The 25,010-nt window shown below is 35.1% G+C and overlaps 1 protein-coding gene across 1 annotated transcript in view; it reads right to left on the minus strand.

Moving 5' to 3' along the window:
* Nucleotides 1-20,505, minus strand: part of LOC118180101 (uncharacterized) — a 130,998-nt gene extending 110,493 nt beyond the window's left edge. The window contains exon 1 of the mRNA XM_085823709.1: nt 20,348-20,505. Within this exon, the coding sequence (XP_085679835.1) occupies nt 20,348-20,394 (47 nt within the window). The 5' untranslated portion in view covers nt 20,395-20,505. The remainder of the gene's footprint in view (nt 1-20,347) is intronic.
* Nucleotides 20,506-25,010: the final 4,505 nt, after the last annotated feature.

Below are 25,010 nucleotides of genomic sequence, written 5' to 3' on the forward strand. Positions count from 1 at the left end.
AGAAATAGCGCCCCACACCATCACACCAGGCGTTATGGATGTATTCCTTTGTAAAACAAAGACTTATTGGGAACGCTGGCACCGTCCTCTCCAGACACGAACACGGTGGTCATTTGCTTCAAGATTGAAGTGGGATTCATTTCTGAACACTGCACGATGCCAGTCTGATGGCAACTATGATGATCAGCTGCGACACCACTCCAGACGACTCCGCCGATGTTGTGGGGTCAAAAGCAAACATCTTAAAGGCCTCTGTGAGCGTAACCTTGTCTCAGAGACAAGCGCCGTGAGATAGTGGACGGTACCACGGGAGGTATAGACGTAACTGTATTGTGTTGAATAGTCGACAATAATACCGTTGGGGCGGTTCGGGCTTGGCGAACAATCATCCTATCTTGCCTCGCATTTGTGCTCCTTGGCCTTCATTTCCTTGTAGCAACCATTGCTGCCAACATCTTTGCACAGCAGTGTCTGTACGCTGCAGGTGGCGGCCTATTGCTCGGTATGACCACCCAGCTTCACGCAACCCTACAATGCGACCACGTTCGAAGTTGCCAGTAAAGTTCTTCGAATATCGTCGTAATGGCATCTTTAGCCGCTTCTTTAGGGAATTACAATGGCAGCAACAAAAAAGATAAATTTTCTGCCTCTGTTACTGGTTTTATACTTTGCGAAATGATCGCAACTCCTGTTCATTTGCCTTGAAAATTTGATCATTTGCATGTTCGATTAAGATATTTTTACATACGAAATTTCGTCAGGATCGCAAAAGTCCTTCTTGGTGCTCCGATTTTTTTTGGAAAAAAAGTGTATTATGCTGCGTTGGGTGGACAAGACATTTTCTATTCTACAAACATAGATTTCTTCCTTCCCCTAAATAAAAACAAGACTACTTCTCTGAGGCTAACAAACGATGGAGAAGATTGAAATTGAAAATAATATATGTAAAAAGAAGTTGTTTCATTTCATTCTGTCAAGGCTGACGAAATGTTATCCTTTCTGAACAACCGCAACTATGCGGTGATAGAAATGAAACATATGCAGAGTTGTAAATTCTATAAACACAGCGTGGCTAAAATAAAAGAGGCCCCGTGTTATACTGAACGTGATATTTGAAGCTATCTGAGGTTGTTATTTCTTGACGTTAGTGTGGCGCTCGAGCAGGATCACGTAATGTCGAGGGACGATTTAGTGATCAGTATTGCGTTGTCAGTAGTCAGTTCAATGCTTATTGTGAATACAGTTCCGAAGAATGCCTTTTTCAGTCGAACAAAGAGCGTTTATTCTTGAAGCTTATTTTGGATGTAAACCGTTTAAAACGTTCAAGGTCAAATATACAAAGACAGCTGCTCCTGAAAAAAGTGTTGTGCAGAAATTGATAAATTTAGACCAAGAGGTTCCGTCGCTAACGCCAAACGTTAACGTGTAAAGAAAAGTTGTTAGTTGAAAAATATTGAACGTATGCAAGAGACAATGGTAAGAAGTCCACGGAAATCAATTAGACATCTAACCTTTCAACTAAAGATCAAACGAACGTCATGCCAGAACATGTTGAAGCACATATGCTAGCATAAAAAGTAAGGGTTATGCAAAACATTAAAATCTACGGGTTACGCACAACGTTAACACTATTGCGAATGGTTACTCACGCATGTCGCTGACGGTTATATGGTTCCAGAGCTTTACTTCATCACAGACGAATTTTTTTTTTTTTTTTTTTTTTTTTTAAACCTTAGCTTGTATGAACTCTCAAGTGTATATAACGGAATTGTGGCAACTATTCCTAGCGCAGCTAACGGAGGAAGAATGAGAGTATGTCTTTATCCAGCAAGATGGCGCTATGGCGCATACTTCACGGCTTTCCATATCATACGATTACACCTGCTCCGGTAATCCTATATATACAGCGAAGCTTCTCTCTCCTGAGGCCTTTCATGTTACATTATGCAAGAGATACTAATTGTACAAATTTAAGTATAATTTCACTAAAATTATTTACATATGTGCAAAATTCGCAACAGTATGCACTTTTTAAGATTATTAATAAGATATACTACTTATAATTAAGAATTAAATTATAATCAGCATATGATTTTATTTATTATATTTATTTGTTTTTTAACATTTTATTGTTACTTTACTTTCATCTAGAAGTTTCCTTCCCGCCCCCCGAGCAATATATACAAGAGGTCACGAGGCCAAAAAGCTTGGGAAACACTGCTATAAACAAAAAATAAGATTCGATTCTAGTTGAACAGCATTATAGCATTGTTATTGTTTATGATATCGATTGTTTATGATATTAATCAATTGATAAAGGGAAATTAATATTTTTAAGAGAAAATACGTGACAGTTTAAATAAAATGTTTTGAAATATTTTGTTTCTTTCTGTTTATTCGATTGTGTTCTGTTGCGTTACAAAATGCTGATCACGTAAGAAAAGCTAAATAATTTTTCATAGTAAAGCAGCATAATAAACCAGTTTTTTTTCCTTTAACAAAATCATAAACAAATGGTATCTTATCGATCTCTCTATCACGACATAGAATAACATGCGGAGATCTTTAAGAGGAAACATATTATGTCAGAGACGAACAAAGTTCTTTCTTACACTGTTGAAATATCAATTCTTTATAATCTTTTGCACTTACATAATTCTGTTACATAGTGCTTTCCGCTTTCAGATATTGCTTCTGAATAAATAAACGTGAATTATACATACTATCTTATAGCGCGAAATATTGAGCAATGAAAGTCAAATTCTTTAAGTAATACCCACAGTCTGGGATAAAGATGCTATCAGATTGCATTAGTGGAATTCCAAAAAGTTACGTCACCGTCTTCAACCGACGTCTTAAGTTCATCAAAGTCTTTTATCACTCGCATTGAGAGACACGGCTTTCCTCATATTCTCTTGCTTCTGATGCCCTGTGAGTTGATGGCTAAGAGCCAGTGGTCTCAAACTGGCGGCCCTCGAAGAAATTTTTTGTGATCCGCCAGTGCATTTCAGTTATGTATTTGTTTTAATACAGTACTTAAGAGATTTCGGTAAAGCATAAATTCATTGCGCAGTGGATTGCAATACAATGTTTATTAAGAAAATAGCAAAGCGCTAGCAAACTTCAAGAGTCACTGTATTCTAACTGAGTTCGAAGAACATATGTAGCGCATACAAGGCTCCGCAAAAGAAGCCAAGGCAAAAAAGGATATTAATTATCGCATCTCAGAAAATGACAATTTAAAATATAAACGACATTAGAAACAAATGGATTGCGCGATTGCCAGAGAATGAAAATGAAACAGAATGGATAAATAGATACACGATGTCTTAAATGAAATTATAGACTTTGTATGCTTGCATGCTATCACATGACTAGACTAAGGTGGAACGTCGGTATAATCTATGAAGCTGTAAGTTAGTGAAACTTTTATGTTCTGGTATGTCAGTTTCCTTTCCCTAATGAATTGGTACTTTTATGTTCCTTGATTGAGTCACTAGTTGATTAAAAATTAATAAATCTAACTGAAGAACTCGATTGACCTATAAGCATCTACAATCCATTATGAAAGACGTTTCCAGTAAATCTTCTCCAAGGCTACAAATGTTATCACATTCGAAATACCGTCAGGTGTCGATCTGTAGTAAAAAATAGAAAAATGTGTAATTATTTAAATACAATCATATGCATTTTTAAGCCCATATCGATAAGAAATTTAATACATAAAGTAAAAGCACAAATGGAAGAGTCATTAGGCTACATCGATCCTAGAATGTGAAAAATGTACAATGCCCTCGTCGGGATTCGAACTCCGGACCTCTGGAATACGCGCTCAGAGTCCTTGCAGGTACACTACGAAGGGATACAGAAAGGAGAAATTACCTTATAAGGTTTTGTACATTTATTCTCAAGTTTTGTTCCACTGAGGAAGTTTTCATAATTTGTTTATTTTATGCTAAAAGTAAGTTATTTAGTGATTAATTCGACATATTAGAATTATTTGAAACAAATGTTAGTCTACAAATATTATTTCTTAGCTGTTAAAACATCTGAATAACTAAATGAAACAACAAAAATCTGTTACAGATACAAAATAAGCATGATAATTTTGATTTTTGTTTTGTTTTGTTATTATTACTCGTATTTGTTTATGTACTTTTGATGTAACTGAAATTTGAAATTAAGTTAAAATTTAATTAGTTTTTTTTAAAATTTAGTTTGAAATTTTATTTAAGAAACTGGCCCTCCAGCTACTCTCAGGTCATGCATGTGGCCCAGCAGCTCTTTTCTTGATCGTGCATGTAATTTGAGTTTCAGAGTACTGAATTAAGCTACCAACATATGCTAGGAGCGACATTGGAACCTGTAAGTAAAATGCTCAGCGACAGCCTTATATTTTTTATGTTCAGGTGGTGTAGATCAGTGTTTCTCAAACCGATTTACTCGTAGGACCGCTAAAATATTTCAGTGTTTTATCGCGGACCGGTACGGTTAGTAATTTGGACTATTGGCATAATCTTTACGTATAAAAATTATGGAAGTTAAGCAATTGTAAGGGCCGGCGAATAGTGTTTGCGGACCAGCAGCTGAAAACATTGGTGCAGATCAGGGTTTCTTAAACTGTGGGTCGCGACTCCCAGGGGTCGCGGTACCTGCAGCAGGGGGTTGCCCAAACTTTTAGCAGTTTTGATATGTCTTTAACCTATTATAATAATTTTACAATTACAATACATTTTTGCACAGTGTATCTGAAAATAGATAAAGATAAGACAAAACAGATGAAGAGAAAAACGAAAACTCTTCGACGTATTCTTTTTATAATATGAAACGTTTCTTTTCCTTGCTTTGCACGTGCATTTCGTCTGTTACTTATTTAAAATTTTCCCCATTGTTCTATGTCTTAAAATTAGAAATTAAAGTTTTAATTACCTAAAACTGCAACAGTACAAGTGAAAAAATTGACAGTTTCACTCACTCGTGTGTCGGATTCGCGCAATAGGTATGGGGTCCCACAAAATTTTTGTAAATATTATGAGGTCCTGGAGGGTCGCGAAAAACTATCAGTGATAAAAAGGGGTTGCGTCGAAAAAAGGTTTAAGAAACCCTGGTGTAGATTAAAACCCGGTAACCTTAATAAAACAAATAATTATTTCAAGAATAAAACTGTTGGCAATATTTAATGGAAACCAAACATGTAAGAAATAATAAACTGCTGATTGTAAGGCACATTTTAGAGAAGTATTTATTTCATTTATTAAACTAGATTAAACATGATGTTAATTCTGCACTCCTGCCAATTAAATGAAGATTTACACAATTACAATTTTTGCAGTTTTGCATGCCACGTCCATATCTCTAACACAAAAAATTATCAATATGTTGGTTGGTATTGACACTAAGGCTTTCGAAATGCTCAAAATCTACCATCTCTTGTTTGTCTCCCCACCTCATTAACATAAGTGAAACGTGCAAAAAACATGCCGATTTGAGGTATAATATATATTTGATAAAATGGCAACGACATGTATTTTTAGTTTTTGAAAAGGCAGCTATTTGATATTTCATTACATTTGTATGGTTTTAAGTTCCTTAATACATTATTACTGTGCCTGTAGTATCATTTTTACTTTCATCTGTTCCTATCAAGATGCAAATTAGTTAACGTATGTTAGGAAAAGGTTCTTGAAGTAGTTTTTATATTTATAATATTTAACCTCTCATTTTCTGAAATATAATGATTAATGTTGTTCTTTTATTTGAGCTTTTTTTTTTTTTCTTTCCTTTTTTGTCAGCATCGGACTCTAATTTGCGCGAAACAGCAGTTTGGAAGATGGTGGACAACGATTGGTTGAGAGTTCAACAGATGATGGAAGTTGTAATGTTTTTGAAGAAACGAGCAGTATGGTGAAGACACAACAGCGTTTTCGTGCATACTTTCGTACAAGATGGGCTCCTTGCAAACAGACCATTCACAGATTTTTGTCAGCAATTGGAAGCTACTGGCTTCGTGTTGGAAAGGAATCGACGGCGCCAATCAGGAGTCCTTCCATCTGAAAATGGCAAGAAATTTTCCTTTATACATTGAATAGTTCAAGCAAGACGCAGCCCGACCACACACTGCAAATGTTGTTCTTGTACGAGATATTAAATACAAGGTTCTTTAATATTAAATACGCGCGTAAAGCAGGTGGTACAAAGTGGAAGACAGCGACACACATACCTCAAATATTAATCTATATGTTTCGTTTATAGTAATGTAGGGCAAAGTAAGGCTCTTATTGTACGGTTGTGACTTCGCTATATACATTAAATTCATTACTTAGGTTTTGACGGAGTATACTCTTTCAGCAGTCTCTTCTTTATACTACTACCGTCAAATCTGCTTTTGCTTTAGTTCCTAAAGCTGGTATTGAAGTTGCATAATTATCTGGTTAAAAGTAAATACGACCAATAAAGATTCTGATTTTGTTCTCACTCAACGCTAACAGTTGATCGACAATATCCATTTTTATCAGATTATAGCCAATTTGACTCCTTATTGCTGTATTGCAAATCAGAATATTTTCAAGAGACTAACTTTCCGACGAGAATGTTGACCTGTTTTGATATGTTAAAGCATATTTCATGTCTCATTCATATCTCTTCTAATAGTTCTTTAGCGAACTGCGAAATTTGAAGCATTTCTGCATAGAAAAAATATCATTGAACGGATTACACATCTTTGTACCTTTCCCTGTGCTTCGCTTAGAATGTAGTAAATAGACCATGTTAATCATTACGGAAATTTTCTTCGAATGACAAAAGGGATCTGGTATAGCTTCAAAGCTTGTTTTGAAAGACGCCTGTGACAGAAAAAAAAAAAAAAAAAGAAATAAAGTCTGAAAGCTTTCAGATTTTACATTACTCCCTCAGGGGAGTTTATTTTTAATGTTTTATGTGTTGCCTCTATTTATTAAATATCATGTTCTTTTCACTTAAACCATAAAATTCAGTTCAATAGCAATGTCGCAAAATAATTTTAAAAAGAGCATATCTTTAGAATTTCCGATACACAGTTTCGCGTGCTGGAGATAAAAAAGGGCTCTTGTGTAAATTTTTTTGAAGAGGGCAACTGGTCACACAACCACACTTTGATTATCCACTGAACCAATAGTTTCAAATTGCACGAAATCCGAATGCACGATCTGAAAGGTTATGGGCATACTTTTGTTTCTTTAAACAAACTGAAACTTTTCTTAATAAAATAAAAATTGATTTTTAACAAAATTTAAAACAAATAATTTTAATTAGATTTTAAAGTTCACTTAATAATTATTCATCAAAAAATACATAAACAATACTAACTGCAATAACGTAAATGAAAATTTTTAATTTACATTTATTTTCTATTTGGAATCAATCTAAAGGTTGGATCTACAAGAAAATTCTGTAATCTACCATTTTTAATTCGTTCGAACGAACGATTCATAAGTTATGTTTAATTTCATAATAAACACAGGTATTGATAAAAGGTCATCTAATTAAAAGAAAAACAGGATTTATAAGCCTTACGTTAGTTTGTCTAAATCTATATAGCAATATGAAGAGCCCAGCTGTGCAACCAGTCAACCAACCAGTAAGTGATTCAAGAAACGTATACATCTGAATTATCGATTCCACAGAAAAGAAACGGAAACACCAGAATACTGATGCACGACCACCTTTCGGCTTGCTGACTAAATTTACTGAATGTACTGATACAGAGCCGGATTTAGACTTGATAAGACCCTAAACTATTTGAGATACGGGGCCCTTTATAAGTCTGTTACACTGTATTTTAATTCTGGGGGCCCCAAGAAAGTGGAGGCCTTAAGCTATAGCTTGTGTAGCTTATACGTAAATCTTGCACTGTACAGATGTGAAAAGTTCATCCACTTTTATCCATTCACCATAACATGACATTTAAGCAAACAGTGACAAAGCCCAACCTATTCAGTCTACCTTTTTTCATTCAACAGCACTGCTCGCATAAGTGCTGTTGAAAAGTAGGTAAGTGCTGTTGAAAGTCTATATCTCTATGCCTCTAAAACTATAAGCACCATATTTACAACAAATACATAATCGAAATGTATTTTGCAAGCCGTGGAAAATTCCTTCGGAGGCCCGAAAATTAAGGAAGATGGTTTATAAAAAGCGGGGTTGGGACAGTCTTATCGTCCCTTCCGAACGGAAACGAGCTGTGAAACAGAAGTTGAACTGCGTACCAAACTTTTACTTTCCATCGGTTTGGGCAACGAATGCACATACTGGCAACCAATAGGCATAATTAGCATTCGCCTTAATAGTACTGTGGGACTCTAGGCAAACGACTGTTCTGGGACCCCTACAATAACCACTCAGATATGAAATATAATTGAATTAACGTGAGGCCCCTATGTTCTTCGGGCCCCCAGGCAAGTTGCCCAGTGGGCACATGACACTGGTGACAATCTTTATACAGACGTGATGACACAGGCATTACGCTGCTTACTTTGTAGTATTTCCCTATAATCTTCACATTGGGCTTTGCGACGAAACTTTTACCTTATGTTCTCGAAGCGAGAGATCATCACACCCAAAAATTTAAAGCCCCACATTCATGAACTGAAATGGTTGGCCTAGTCGAAAAGGCGCCGCCCTTTGTTAACTAGTCAAGATCGTCGATGTTCCTCTTTATAATGAAATATCACAAAATTCTTCAAATCTTGTCCTTCATCTTCAATGATTTTATGCTATCACTTCAGCTTATAAGTCTTCATTAACTTTGTTCCTCTTTTTTAAATTAATTTCGACTTGCTTCTCAGACTTTTTCCATGTAAGGCATAAATCAGTACCATTCTTGAAATGTTTTGCGGCAGCCTTCCTAAGAAGAGTCCTACCAATCATTTATATTTATTTAATTTTTCAGCAGTAGGTTTTGCACTTACAAGAAGTGTGGCCCAAATACGAAATCATTTAATAGAGAAATAATTAAATAAATTTCCTTAAGAGATTTGTTAGTTTCCACGTTTATGCCGTACAGTAAAATTAGTTTCATTAATTCTAGCCTTAAGGTTAATAGTCAATGTAATCTACGTTTACTACAGTTGAGAACAGAATCTGGACACCCGTGCGGCTGACTTAGACTATCCGGGGCAACACCTCATGGGCCCCGTAAGGGCATACATTGATCCTGTATACATGCTTACATAGTTCATAATATATGCTTATAGTTACATAGTTCATAATATATTCTTACATAGTTCATAGTACATGCTTATATACAAGTAGTTCATAATACATAGATCTTTCATAATACGTGCTTGCATAGTTCATACATATACATGCTTACATCTAGTTCACAGTTGCTTACATAGTTCATACATATACATGCTTACATCTAGTTCACAGTTGCTTACATAGTTCATAATATATTGAGTCTGTTACATAATACATACATAGTTCATAATAATTCTCATTGGCCATAATACATACATGTTTCATAATATGTACAGTGGCCCATAATACATACATGTTTCATAATACATACAGTTAAAAAAAAAGAGAGAGAGAAGAGAGATTGACAGGGAACTATTCCACACTGCACAATTCTGTTCCCAATTCCTCCAGTTTCTGCATTATCTTGCATATTTTGATGCGAAATGCTCGCTGTTTGATCAGATAACGCTTATGAGAAATTGTCTGTTTCGGAAGCTGCACATGCCACTGTGCGGTTAGAGGGCATTGGGTCAAGTAATGGTCTGGATTACCAATGCCTCCACAGACACAACTTTCGGTATTTGCAATTCCTCGCTCATAGTAATAGAAGGGGAAAGGCCCGTGCCCCGTCACAAATCTCCTTATTTGTGGGGATGACTCAAGACGATCGAGCGAAACTTTATCGTAATATTCATAGGTCTTCCTGCTTTGTTCAGTAGTGTCCCATTCCCACTGCTACTGGTGCTGAGCTGCTGTCCTTGTCACTTTTTTAAGGTGAGACCACGGGAGTTTGGTAATAACGCTTTGTGCATCGATATTGTGAGCTGCTTCTTTTGCTAACTTGCCGGCTTTCTCATTACCTTGAATGGCGGCATGCGCTTTTATCCAAGATATGAGGATATTCATTGTCGGCGAACGCTCCTTCAGCATGTCCTGAATCTCCACTATGATAGGAGAAGGATGTCTGGGATTGCATAAGGCATATATGACCGAGAGGCTGTCTGTAAGAATGTTAATAGTGGATCCTACTGGGGGCTTGTTAACTCGATAGCTTTGCGAATCGCAATTGCTTCAGTCTGGAAAACTGAATTATTTTGTCCCATATGACCTTTCCATGTTATCAGCGTTTCCTTGTTCTTAGTTACTATAAGGCCACAGCCTCCTTGTCCGTCAACTTTTGAATCATCCGTATAAACTTAGTATTGATCCTTTATGTTAGAGTCATCTTTCCATGAATGTGTGGGCCGAGACTCCTTTTCCGTAGTTAGACGAATGGATGACATTTACTGGCCTTATTCCTATAAGGCCACAGCCTCCTTGTTCGTCAACTTTTGAACCATCCGTATAAACATAGTATTTATCCTTTATGTCAGAGTCATCTTTCCATGAATGTGTGGGCCGAGACTCCTTTTCCGTAGTTAGACGAATGGATGACATTTACTGGCCTTATTTCTTCATGGGGGCTGTGCTGAGAGGTGGTGTGTGCTATAACCGTTTTCCATGGTGTGAAGGATGGGTTGCATTTATGAGACGTTTTGTTTCATACTCCTCTGGATCATAGCACAGCGGTCCAAAAGTAGTGCAGAGATGTAATTGGAGGACAGTCGTTACTGCTGCTTCTTGTGCTGCTCTAATATGTAATGGCAAAAGTCCCGGCAGTATTGTGGCTGCCGCTGTCGCTGTTGTACGGTATCCTTTTGTAATAGCCAGAGCAAAGGGGTGTTGTATATTACTGAGCAATTTTCTTTTCCTTTCAATTTCAATTTTCATTCATTGGAGTTGCCAGATTTCCGCTCCATAGAGGACCATTTTCTCCACGACGGACTGATAGAGGATTTTTAGGATATGTGGTCTAAGGCCCCAGTCTGAGCCTTGAAGGCCCCTTAAAGTATTTGCAATTGCCTGTGTCCTCGCGCGGACTGCTCTGAGGTGAGGCAGACAGGAAAGCTTTTCATCGATTATAAGCCCCAGCAGTTTTAGTTCCCGAGTTCGTTTGATTGTACGGCCCTTTAGTTTCAAAACTGAATTTCTTGCAAGAGTTTGACCTGGTTTGTGTAAGATCAAATACTTTGTCTTTTGCTGCTCCGAGTACGTTTACTACAGCATTCTCAAAGCATATTGATCCATTCGATATCTTAACATATTGTAGATATCTCCATTTGTACACTTACTAGAAACAGGGCCGGTCCTAGAGAATAAGCAACTGCCTAGGGCGGCAAAACCAACTATACACGTATATATATATATATTCCAATTACCTGAGTCTATAAAATAAGGAAATAGAAAAAAAGAAATTAAATACGACAGGAATTGACAGGCTTCTGGCGATTCCTATATTTTAAGATGCCCACCAGCCAAGAATAGACAAGCTTCTAAGCTCCATGTAGTGGGTATTTGTATACGCGACCGCCCGGCAATTACTGGCACAATTGTCAAGATCTAAAAAAGGTCTTGACAGATGGTGAATTCTCCGATTTTAACGCTTTAGAATTGACTGATGAAATGGACATCGTTTCTTTACTTTTAAAAAAGAAAGAAGGTCCACTTGACGTTCAAGTTCATTACTTTCCTTAACATTGGGCCTCATTTAAGCATTGCTTTAAGAATTTTCCTAATCCTGCCTGTGGTGTATCGAGATTACAGTATTTAATCGTAATTCAACGCAGAACTGGCGCGCGCCAAGCGAGCGTGAACGAGGGACTATGGAAATCGGTCGTGGAGTTGTACGCCTTTATGTGCAGAGAGGATTTAAAAAAAAAAAAAAAAACTCTTATAAAGTGAATATTGTATATTGACTATTATAACAACACGCTGCTCATAACTGTTGCTACCGACGAAAGATATTTTTTCTAAACTAAATATAATAAAAATTACTTAATCATGCCTACTCAAAATCGTCTTTAATGAGTCAGCAATGCTGGCCATTGAATATGAATTAAGTAATAAATTAGATCTGAAAGAAGTTATTGGCGATTTTGCAGAAAAAAAGATTCGAAAGAGATTATTTTAGGGTTAAACTTAAGTTTAACCTTAAAATAATTTATTAGTATTCTTTATTTTTTGTCGTTTTAAAAATACTGAGATCCAAAGCTTGTGTGTTATTTAAAAAAAATTCGTAAATATTTCACGACTGTTATTGACTTCATTCAATTAGATTAGACCGTTCTTTCCTGGTTGTCATGCTTCTTCATAAATCTGTTTCTTTTAATTTTAAACTTTTAAAGGCTTTAAGGGCAGCACTTTTAAGGGTTGCCTGCGGCGGCAAAAACACTAGGGTCGGTTCTGCTACAAATTGATTATGTGGTACGTATGTTAAATTGTATGGTAATTATGCTACCTGTTTTTTGAGGAACAATCCCGCATTTTAGTTGCTGTACCTTGCTTTAGTATATTTCCCGAAATTTAGACCATGTGAACTTTTCCAGTGTCTCCCTCTATCAGGTCAGAAATATGGTGAAGGAACAGTTTTTAAATTTGTATTCTTATTTTTTATACTCGGATAAACGAGCAAAGAAAAAAAATTTAAATGGATAACGTAGAAGGTTACGGCAAAATAAAACGAGGTAGAAAGCCTAATTTTTAGAAGGAAGTACTTTTGCAAAGTATCATCTGATAACGCACAAATCAGCAGCTGAAAATATTCAGAAATTATCCAGCTATGAAAAAGAACGTAGTGCAAAACGGAACAAGACTCCTCTCCACATCACTTCGACCGCAGTCAAGCTATGATACATTCAGATTAGTAACTGAATTATATTTAATATAATATTCGAATATATATTTTTGGTATTACATAGTACGTGGACAGTTATAAATATCCCCTAAGAGTTGAAACGCTGAAATATATGATAATCGCAGAATGCAATATTTTGAAATATGGTAAAGAATCAATCGATGAAATTAACCGATGTAACTCTTAAAATATTGTTATAAATTTTGTATATATGTAAAAAATGTAGTTAAATTAGATGTGAAATTGTAGTATCTTTTGAGTAATCTAACATGAAATGCTTGATATATATGGAAGCTCTGCCGGAAAAGTAGGGTTACAGAGGAAAGTCTTATTTAACATTGAGGTAAAGGGCTACCTCGCTAAATTTGCGATATATAGCCAAATTGGTAATAGTTTTAGAGAGAAATCGCCAAACTTGGCGACTATTTGGATCTTGTCTCTCTATAACTGCAACCCTATCTGGTAACATATTTGCCTTCCAGTAATGTTGGAAAATGAAAGGTACTAGAGATTTCTCGGCCGCAAGGAGAAAACTATAGCACATCGGAGAGAGCATCAGCTCTCAGTTTTCAGTTCAGAACTAGATCTCGGTTCGAGCTTCGTTCTTTCGTGCGCTTTGCATTGCGTTCTATTTTACATTCGTAGTAGTTTAAAATGGTAACTACTGCTCTGTCATACTGAGAAGAACTGTACGAATACTTCTACGAAAAGTCCTGGAACTGTAAAATGTTTCTTTTGTGAAAACATATCCTATTAAGGTATTATATGTTCTATGAGCATTTAGTTCATTACGAACCCGTACCCGCACAACAATTTTTGGTGTCAGAAGTCGGACTGAATGCCGGTGACAAGAGTGATGGAGGGACAACTAATGCACGCGGTGGCAAGCTTCATTGCATTCAAAAAAGAGCTTAAAGCAGGCCAAGAATCCGCTTAAGAGACGAAAGTCTGCCAAGAGGAGATGAAAGCAGGCCAAGAATATATAAAAAGCAGGTAAAGAGGAAATGGAAACAGAAATTACTACTATACTGGAAACCAAGTTCGAAGCTATGGAACACAGAAGAGACACGATTGAAAATAAAGTTGATGAAATTGGAGAAAGAATTTCTGCTGCCGAACAACAAATCGATGGTAAAATTTCTGCTGCTGTAGCCAAGCATGTTGACAGCTTGAAGACATCCATAGTGACAGTTGGTCACAATTCTAACGCCTTTTAGTTCCGACATATGCCGTCACAACCCTCTCTGAAGCTATCCATATACGATGAAAAGATCTGACAAGTGTGGCTCAGTTCTCTGTAGTGGAAAACGAAAATGGATGGGATACCGAAGCTAAAGCCTGCCATTTCGCCACTTCTCTGAGAGTAGACGCAACCGATATCTTTCAAAATATACCCGCAAACCAGAGGATAGACTTCAAATCTCTATCCGGCAAGTTGGAGCTGTGCTTTGGCGAGAAGTGTTTTCAATGAAGTCAATGAAGTAGAATAGGTTTTGGGAAAAAAAGATCCTGAAGTGCTGGAACTGCGGTAATTAAGGCAACGTACGAAGGAACAGAACACCGCAAGGCACGGACAATAAGACAGCTTCCCAGCGAGACGAAGGAAACAAATTAATGGCCATCTTGCGAAGCAGAGGTTGCCAGACATTGAAAAGCCCAATTTTAAAGCATTTCAGATTACTGCACTGAGTGGGGCAGTAATGGATCATCATAGGACATATCAATGAAGTTCCTTGCAATATGACCATCGATACTGAAGCATCCTGGGACGGTGTTTCCTGGGTACATAATCCTAATTAGGCTAAACGACGTTGCGGTTCGGATCAGTAAGTCAATAAAATTTACGCCTAAAATCGTTCATACGACAGGCTAGCTCGTTGCTTTAGCTATCGTACATTGTCCCCATAGTGTATATAATGTAAATAGAATACTAAGGGCATGGTCCTGTTCGCATACAAATTTGTAAATTTATGCATTAATTTATTGGTTTAGTATTTGATCTGTTTTATGTTATTCATTGAAATTATTGCATTGATTTTCCTTAGTTATACGTATGGCTTTCTGTCCAGGGACTGTACTGCATGGGACGAGCAGTCCTCGGTAAGGGGGCTATGGTGCAGCCAGTAATATGCTCCGTCGAAAGAGGAAGACCCTGTAGGACAGCGGCTCCTCTTTTTTCCCACTTTCTTAATTTTATATCTTTAGTATAATGTACCATGAAATGCTTAAACAAAGCTCTGCCAGAAAAGCAAGGTTGCAGGGCAAGTCTGTTGGAGCATTGAGGTAAATGGCTATTTCTTTAATTTGGCGAGATATCGCCAAGCCGACGATGATGTTGGCGATTAAGTTTTTCCGCCAAATTTGGGGAGAGATAGGCAAAACGCGCTGAACTTTGCAACCATTTCGCGATATTTTGGTCGGGTCCGTCTGCAACTGTAATTGATACCTAATTGTAACTGTAACCATATCCGCTCCTTATATATAAATAACCGCATATACCTACCAGTAATTTTCGGAAATGCAAGGTAGTAGAGATTTCTCGGCAACCAGGAGAAAACTATTTAAGATCCGAGAGAGCAACAGTTGTTTAAGTTCAAAGTTCAAATCTGAGCTTCGCTCATTACACAATCTTTGCATTACACAAGCAGTTTAAAGTTGTAATTACTGATTGTATTGTGTCACACTGAGAATAACTATACGAATACATTTGTGGAAAGTTCTAGAACTCTGAAGTGTTTCTTTTGTGAAAATATATTTTATCAAGGTATAATCGGTTCTATGTCCATTCGTCTGTAACAGAACTCGTAAGAAAATTCAGGCATACTTAGGGATTTATATTTGCCGACGACTATAATATGAATATTTTTTAGTTACCTCACACAACGTTTTGTTCATTCTGTACCTTAACATAAAACTTTTCGCACTTCATGATTGAGTTTTGTATCACAATTTAGCATAGATTTCATTTTCTCAATGCTCGAGATTTCTCCTTTAACAGCTTACAAGCAAAAATATTCATTCAACATGTTCTGTTATTTCCGGGAAGAATGAATTTTAAAATATTGGCATTTTCTCGAAAATCTGTTGCTCATTTCAGAAGAATTCTACATTTATCTATGAGATACAAGAATGCTCACTTTATTTCAATCACGTATTCAATTGTCTCACAACACAAATTATCCTGGCACTTAACACTCCTCAAAAGTGAAATTGCAACACCAAGAAAGAATGCGCGTACCGTCATGCAAATTGCAGGAGCGAGAGTTGTGAGGTGGATATGCCAATGATAAAAGTTGCGCACGCATTGGATCACGTGGTACGCATATGCGGGCTATAAAGTTCAGCCACTTTCTCTATTTCTTTCATTTTATCTGACACAAAGTTAGTGCTGTACTCCAAGTTGTTTGGATTGCTAGTGTGATGTTGTAATAGTCGTTGTGTATTGATTTTCTGGCTGTGTGGGTTGAATTTGTGTAGTTTTATAGTAGTATTGAACTTTTGTTGTTCTTGTATAGCATTTTCAACCATGTTTTGCATTTGTCGTTTCTCTGAATTGTGAAGGATCCGTTCGGATTTTCTTCATCTTGTCAAGTTCCGTTCACCTGCTAGATGCCTTTGGCCTTTTTTCCTTTTGATACCCATCTCACTTTTCCTGAATTCATTATGTTATGTGCCCTTGGGCTTAATTTAAGGAACCGGCAACGTTGCACCTGCAGTAGCTCGGTAATATAAAACTGTTTAAGTGTAACTTCTCATAAACAGCATCTGAGGGTTTACGGAGCACTGGAGACTTTAGAAGCATAATAGAAAATGTCTTTGAGACGTCGGCGAGCTCAATCGGCTCAATACCACCAGTTAACGACCAGGGAACGCGACCGTATTATCGAACTCCATGAGCTCGGTTTGTCGCTGCACACAATAGCCACCCGTGTTGAGCACAATGTGAGTACCATCCAAAGTTATGTCACACAATGGATTCAGTAAAGTGTGCGTGCACGTCGAAGAGAAAGTGGTGCGCAGAGGTGCACGTCAGAGCGCATAAACCGACGTATTCGGCGGCGAACTATTGGAGACCCTTTCTCCACGTCACGCGACATCCGAAGCCGGTTGCCTACAGGAGCAGATGGATCTGTGTCCACCCAAACTGTTAACCAGAGAACAGGGGCTCCATTACCTAGCTGACATGATGTCTGCCTTACACGGATTAAAGCCCCTGCCTCCAGACGCTATATTCACAACAAATTGCATGAAGTACATTTACGTTTACGGGTACCAGCCACAGAAGTACTATTGACTGCTGAACACAAGACTGGACGCCTGGTGTGGTGTCAGCGTCATAGTGCTGTACCATCGAATGGCATCGGGGTTTGTTCACGGATGAATCTCGTTTCTATCTGTGGAGGAATGACGGCCGTCGACCCGGAGAACGTTACGAAACGGTCAATTTTGTCGAGCGTCATACCGGTTCTGCACCGGAGCATTATGGTTCGCGTTGGCATATTTGATCACAAGATGCCCCTGGTACACTTTGAAGGCAGTTTGACAGTGAACCGCTACGTCACGCAAATTGTGGAGCTTGTTGTTATGCTCTGCTTGCAGAGCTCATCCAACACGGTATTCCAACAAGAGTGCCAAGACGCATGTCGCACGGCGTACTCTTAACAGGCTGACCGGATCTAACATCCTATCTGTAATACAGTCCTACTAATGCCCTTGTAAGGCCATGTACTTCCCTTTGACAACCTCAATAATCTCCTGGTGCAGCCTCGTGTGGCTACAGGAGGCTTTTGCCGTAGTTAGAGGAGGGCGTGGAACACATGCCTGTTTACCTCTGTTAGACACCAGGCGTTCCAGTCCTCCGTAACCTATCTACCTACCCTGGACGCGACATTTACCGAGGACCCCGGCCGTACACTCTGATATGCGTACAGCAGTTGATGTGGCTTGGCAAAGACTACCTCAGGCAGCCATCGATGAACTCATTGATATCATGCTCGCCCGATTGCGGCCTGTATCACTACCCGAGGTGAGCACATTTAGATATTGAATAATTTGGTTTATAATGATTTTATGTGTCTGTTTTTTTCTCATTTGCATATCCATCTGACAACTCTCGATCCTGCAATTTGCATGACGCTACGAGCATTCTTTCTTGGTGTTGCAATTTCACTTTTGAGGAGTGTATATTAATGAAATACAATTACTGCTTATGGGCAATAATTTATGACTCGCCTGGTAAAAGTATATTTACAAGCTTTTATTAACAATGGGACTTTCATTTTTATTCAAACGACGGGCGCCCGGAAAATGTCGAATAAAAGGTACACTGCGGGGGAGGAGGAGGAGACAGTTCTATGTCTTCCGTTCTACTGGGCCGATTGACGAAATTCAAATTGCGTTTTCCACGTCTCAAAAGCGCGACTTAGGATATATATTAGATTTATATATAGCTTTGTTCTAACATAGGTATTTTGACACAAAATCGGATTTTTTCTGAAATAACATACCAGTTTTTTCCACATTTCGATTCTACGACTCAAATTATGCCTAGATATTAAATTTTGTAATTTTTAGTGAGAAATTTATGGAGAAATTGAAAAATTTATCTTGGCGAATTTTTTTCAGTTGCGCCAAGAATAATTCACTCGAAGAACTTTTTAATTTATAGAAACCTATTTTCCTTTCATTTTTCTTCATTATCCACGAGCGGGGGAAAAAAAAAGGTCATCGTTCATACTTTCAGATCATTTTAACAAAGTGCGTAAACCACATTATCGTTATTATCGTTTATAATAAATATGCCAAATTTTAAAATGCGCCAAAATGTAAATTCACGCATATCTTAGGAAATTTTTAATAAAAAAACTCTAAATTTTTGTAGGTATGCTTAGAAATACATCTTTAAGAAGATGATGGTACTTTTACAGGCTATAATTCATAATTTGTTTCGAAAACTTTATATAAAAATTATTTAAAAATACAAATTTCAAAAATAAATCATAACAAATAGGCGAATTTTATTTGGAATGAACCTAAATTTCGAAATATGAAAGGAAGAATCAAATAAGTTATAAATATATATCAAATTCAATTAACATTGAGGAACTAAAATTTTGAGAGTTAATTTTTTAAAAACTACTCGTGCGATTTTTACAAAAATCTGGCAGTTTGGCATAATTTGAGTCATAGAATCGAAATACAGGAAAAAAAAAAAAAAAAAAAAAAAAAAAAAAGGCATTTCAGAAAAAGTTCGATTTTTGTGTCAAAAGGCCTGTATTAGAAGAATGTAATATATAAATCTAATACATATCCTAAGTCGCGCTTTCGAGACATGAAAAAGCGCAATCTGAATTTCGCCAATCGGCCCTCTAAAACGGGAGATACAGAACTATGTCCCCCTTTTTTTTGCGAAGTGTACATGTGGTCAGCTTATTTCTCAAACGTCAAATTTCATCTTCCGAATTTTTTCACTCTACGCACAAAATATCAATCTCAAATCGATTCGTGAGCACAAGATATATTAATTAACATTTCATCTTTTGATCTTTGTAGGAACAAAATTACTGCTTTTATATTTATCAAATAAAGTCAAATGCGATTAAAAAATTCCCAAATTCAGACGAATTACGAAAGGACACATTTAAAAAAAAAAAAAAATCCTACCAAGGATACCACACCACATACATATATTTAAAAAAAAAAAAAAAAAAAAAATTGGTCGTGAATTAAACTTCTGTAATATCAACATGAAATCGAATATACAGCTTTTGTTAACACCGGTATAAAACAATTTGGAAATTACATTTTTATACATAATATTTAAGAAAGGCATAAAATAAACTAAAAATTAAATTTTCTTAAAGATTTGAATAGGAGTTTTAAATTTTGCCGTGGTAATGCCTCCAAAATGTACAGCATTATTCACAAAACATTCAAAATTCACAATTATAAGCCATCTTAACTGAATCTATAGCCGCAAGGAGAAAAATTGATGGCTCTTGGAAGGATAAAAATTTTATCAATGCAGAGGAACGACAGCTCGGAAGCTGAGTTGATAGATGATAAGTGAGAGCACCGCGTTTCTTGTATCTAAGAGAATTTGGAATTTCACTGGAATCTAAATCTCCTCGTAATGAATCTTTTACCAAGGATAAAATCTCTTAAGAAATCTTCGTGTAAAAACTCATAAAATGTTTTTTAAAAAAAAAGAAACTTTTTTACTTCATATTTTCCAGAGATTTACCGAATCCGGAATTGTTTATTATATTCCTTTTTTTTTTTTTAATGTTTACGCCATAATTAAAAGAACTACATTAATGCCCTGAAATATTTAAATGTTTTAATCCACAGAACTCTCACTTAGAAACGTTTAAGTTTCAAAATAATCAAAATACTTACTTTAAATAGTGATAATCTCCATGGGATGCTTCAACGTCAAGAGCCATCTTGATACCTGAAATACCTGGAATCGCTTGGACTGCTGTATGATAACTATAAAGAACGGCACACTCTTATAGATATATGTCTGCTGGCCAGCGAAATGAATAGCGCTTGCTCAAAACCATTACGTCACAAGGGGAGGGGGGCGTTGGGATACAAAGCTAAAGGTCATTTTTTGCAAGATCTCGGAAGTTATGCAGTCATTAAGTAAACACGACCTCTCCATATGATAATCGAGAAAAGTTCAATTTCTATGGGAAACGACGTGGAAATCTTGAGTAACCTTGGAAATAATCATTTTCTTTGATTGGAGATCCACCAAAGTTTATGAAAGTTAAGAGATTTCTAACAGACGTTTACAGAAGTAAAGAGATCTATAATCCGATGAGAGACTGCTGACGTAATGAGGTTTGACCTGTTTCGAACTCTTACGTAACTGTTGTGCGTTCTTAAATTCTTCATGATTTTAACCCAGTAAAGTGAAACTTAGTTTTATGATATGAAATCATTAAAAGGACCTGTAAGGCTTTTCTTAAAATTAGTGCGGAAGAACTGAAAATAGTTTAACTGGTAATGTTCTTAAATAGGAACATTAACAAATAGTACATCAATAAAAATCAGTAACTTATTTTTCACATTTTACTGAACAATCACTTATCTCAAGTACTACTTGAATGGAACTGATTTTTCAAATAGTTCGTTTCAGCAAAACATTTATTATTATTACTGTATGTCTACTTTCTATTAATCTCTCGATACATAATCTATATGAAAAAAATCTAATAAATTAAAATTATAAGGGGCGACGCTCGGTAATTAATACTTACATTTTAAGTATTGCATTTAAGAACATGAAGCACAAATAAATTCAATAGTGAAAGCATATGTTGGAACTAAATATGGGTATTTCTTAAAGGAAGCAAGTTTAGAGCTGTATAAATTCAGGTATATTTTTAATTTGTTGGTTCAAAATATAAAAAGTGTTAGAATTTTTTTTTTAAAAATAACTTGAGAGCTAAGCAATTAATTGCTAAAACAATAAGAGTTTGTCGACTGTAAATTCATTTTGGCAAGTAAACTCACTAAACAAACGTAGGCACTTCAGTACACCATGTCTTACACAAGCTGTTATTTATGAATTATAGCTTCAATAACCTACATATGAAATAAATCAGAATAAATATAATACTGGAATGTTTTTCTTAAAAATGGCTCTAATTTAAGATTAGCTTCTATCTCTTACTGATTTTTAATGCAATAAAGTGAAACTTTCAAGTTTTATGATATTAAATATTTTACTGTTATAGAAATTAGACTTATCACAAAATTAAATAGATTACTAATGAGAAGAGTAATTAAATCTTCCATATATACTCATGCTAAAAGAAAATTTACATCTTATTAACACAAATTACTGCATACAAAATCTGCTCTAAATTATGATTTTAATAATACATAGGAAAAAGAGTGGAAAAGAAAAAAAATCAGTTCACTGCCAATATAAACTGGGAGAAGATAAAAGCATAAAAACTTAAAAGGAAGACAAAAAAGAAGGATTCACATATAAATACTTACCTATGGTTTCTTTGAACTATTTTTAGTAATTCTACTAAAAATATCCTACGAGAAATCATTACATTTATTGCTAAAAAAGCAATATGAGAAACATTGGAATTAAAAATCTCTTGAAGATTAAATAAAACTCCCAAACAAACACACAAATTTAATATAATAAAATTGAAGAATTTAATGTATGAAATCAAATATACTTTCTAATTCGGCCATTTATATAAATCATTTTTAATTTATTTGCTTTTCTTTACAATTTAAAATCTAAACTTTTTTACATCATTTTGTTCATACTTTGCACTTTTTCACTACTTTGTAAAGCTGAAGAATTTAAAACATGAAAATACATATATTTTCCCTTTAATTATTGCTGCACTTGTGCAGACTTCTGTTGCAACATAAAATATGTAGTAATAAAAATGCATAATTTGAAAAAGAAAAAAACTTCAAATTACCTGGATTATGAATCCTAAAAAGACTGCCAGTTTGAGTTTAAATTTTATCTAATTAGTTTTATTGAGTTTAATGAATTTAAATTCATAGATATCTAAATTCATCATTTAACATATTTTAGGCTTTGCTATTATACAGGCGAAATTTTTTTTTCTGTTGTTTTAAAACTTTTGTAGCTCTTATGTTACAGATTTTAAGAACTAACTCCTCTGTTTTCTAATTTAATATTTTTTATATCAAATTTTAATTTTTTTTCGTATGTTGGATTGCTTTCTGTTTTACATGTCTTTGAACTTGGTCCACTGAAGCTTAAAATTATTACATTTTTAAGCTTTTGTATTATTTTTTAACTGGCCTGTATGTTTTCAAAACTTGCATATAGTTTTTTTTTTTTTTTGGAAATGCTGGATTAAAAAATTTGCATAAAGTTTTATTTTTTGAAATTTTGGATTAAAAAATTTGCATATGGTTTTGTTTTTCAAGTATTGGTTTAATTGTTTTGAAAGTTTAGTTTCTGGATTTGATCTCTCGAAATATTAATTCACAATTTTTTTGAATTTGTCTGTTTTTGAGGCTGTAATTCTGCAGTTTTTGTACTGCTCATTTCCACTGTAAGGCTGGATTAATAAAAACACAAATTACTTTGATTGTTTTTCTAAGAAATTAAACTAAATTTTGATTGTTCTAAGAACATAAAAAAAAAAAAAAAAAAAAAAAAAAAAAAAACCATAATTCTCTTATTCATAAAATTAATTAATGGAAGAATTTATTTATTTACATTTATTAGCCATTAAGGATTATAATTTCTTTTACATGAGATGGCACATTTGTTTTTGCAACCCTCTCATTTTTTTTTTTTTTTTTTTTTGCAAATTAAGTTTGTTTGAAAAAACGAATATTTACAATTCAGGTTAACTTTCATCTATGCATAATTTACTTTTAGATAGAATTAGAAAGTTTGGTGATATTTGGTTCATCACCATCTCATCATGATTTCATACTGCTGGCGATTTGTTATTTGTGACCAATTAAGGAAGCATTGAAATTCCTGAATTCTAAATCATTGGTATCAAAACGATGAAAACTGGTTGAACAATTTTATCATCTAAATCTTTCATACAGTAGTAAAAACTGTATGATGAAGTAAAAATGAGGTCGTATTTTAAATGCTTTGTAAAAATTACTTAAATTTAAATTTTCTTTCATGAATGAATAAAGATAAAAAAGCAGTAATTCCAATAGAAAATAAATCTTGATTCTATCCACAAAGAATGCCACAAATAAATAAATAATTTTTTTTTCTCTAATCACTCATTTAGATCAGTAATTAGTGGATGCTCAAACTGTATAATTTGTACTCAAAAGAAAATGCATTGGGTTGAAGCAAATAAAATGGCTGTTGAATAACATCGGACTTCTACTATAGTTTGATACTTTAAAATAGGCATTTCAAGGTTGTTGCCAGTCCTTCTCCCATTTGCATCTGTAAATCATGTAATCATCACTGCATATTTAGTTTCTCCATCTCACTTGAGACTACAGTTCAAATGCCTTCATTCATGTACATTTCATAAAGTGAAACATGTTGAACAATCAAGTAGAGAAAAACATAGTTGTCAGTTAAGAATCAAATTGAAAAGCATAAAATATCCTTGAAGTTCCTATTTTACAGACAATAGTTGTGGAAGAAAACATATTGAGGTTTGTGCAAATATTTTAAGTTGCAGTTGTGGTATTTATTTTGTTTAATAAGAATTAAAAATATTAAATATTACTGACATCAAGTCAACTATGAAACCCAATCAATGTTGCTGTATCTTTAAAAGTTCAAATTAGGAGATTTTTGTTCTGGCTACACTACAAAGCATTAGTAAAGCATTCGGTGGAGACGCAACCATTGAAAGATCATTCGATACAAGTTTGAAAAATTTCATTTAAGACAGTAGTAGATACAAAACTAACTTCATAGCTATCTTAAATGCTCCATTGACTTGTATACTAAATTATAGGATTTAATCAAATCCCATCAACTATAATGTACACAAATGATCCAATTACTAGATACATTTTTACTGTACATACTACAAACTGTTTTACAGCACTGTAATAAAAGGAAAAATATGAAAGCTTGACAAGTTGGTGCTTCATTATGGAAGTGTATATGGCATATGGAAGTATGCTCCTCTCTCTCAAGAAGTAGGGAAAGAAGGTTCTTACAATGAACTATGACTGTGAAGTGGATATTCTGGAACAGTCCTACATATTCATTTCAGTGGTTGAGAATGGATACTTGTGAAAGTTCTCCAAAAGAGATTTTTTTTACCTCGCAAGGTGGTTTTCTGCTGTTTTTATTCATTGTTCATTCCTCCTGCGAGGTAAAAAAATAAATACAAATTGATAGTATACAGATATCAGGATTCATAGCCACATTTTAGTTAAAAAAAATAAGCACCTATAAGCACTTTTCAAGCAAATTTTAAGAAAAAAAAATAAGCACCTGTCTAAATACATTATACACAACTGCATAACCTTAAAAGAAAAATTAGACTTGTAATTTAAAATATGAGAAATGCAGTATTTATTAATAGAGAATAAGCAT

This window comes from Stegodyphus dumicola, chromosome 1 (genome assembly GCF_044657685.1).
Source record: "Stegodyphus dumicola isolate Sdum_Otavi_A_Nest chromosome 1, ASM4465768v1".
Lineage (NCBI taxonomy): Eukaryota > Metazoa > Arthropoda > Arachnida > Araneae > Eresidae > Stegodyphus > Stegodyphus dumicola.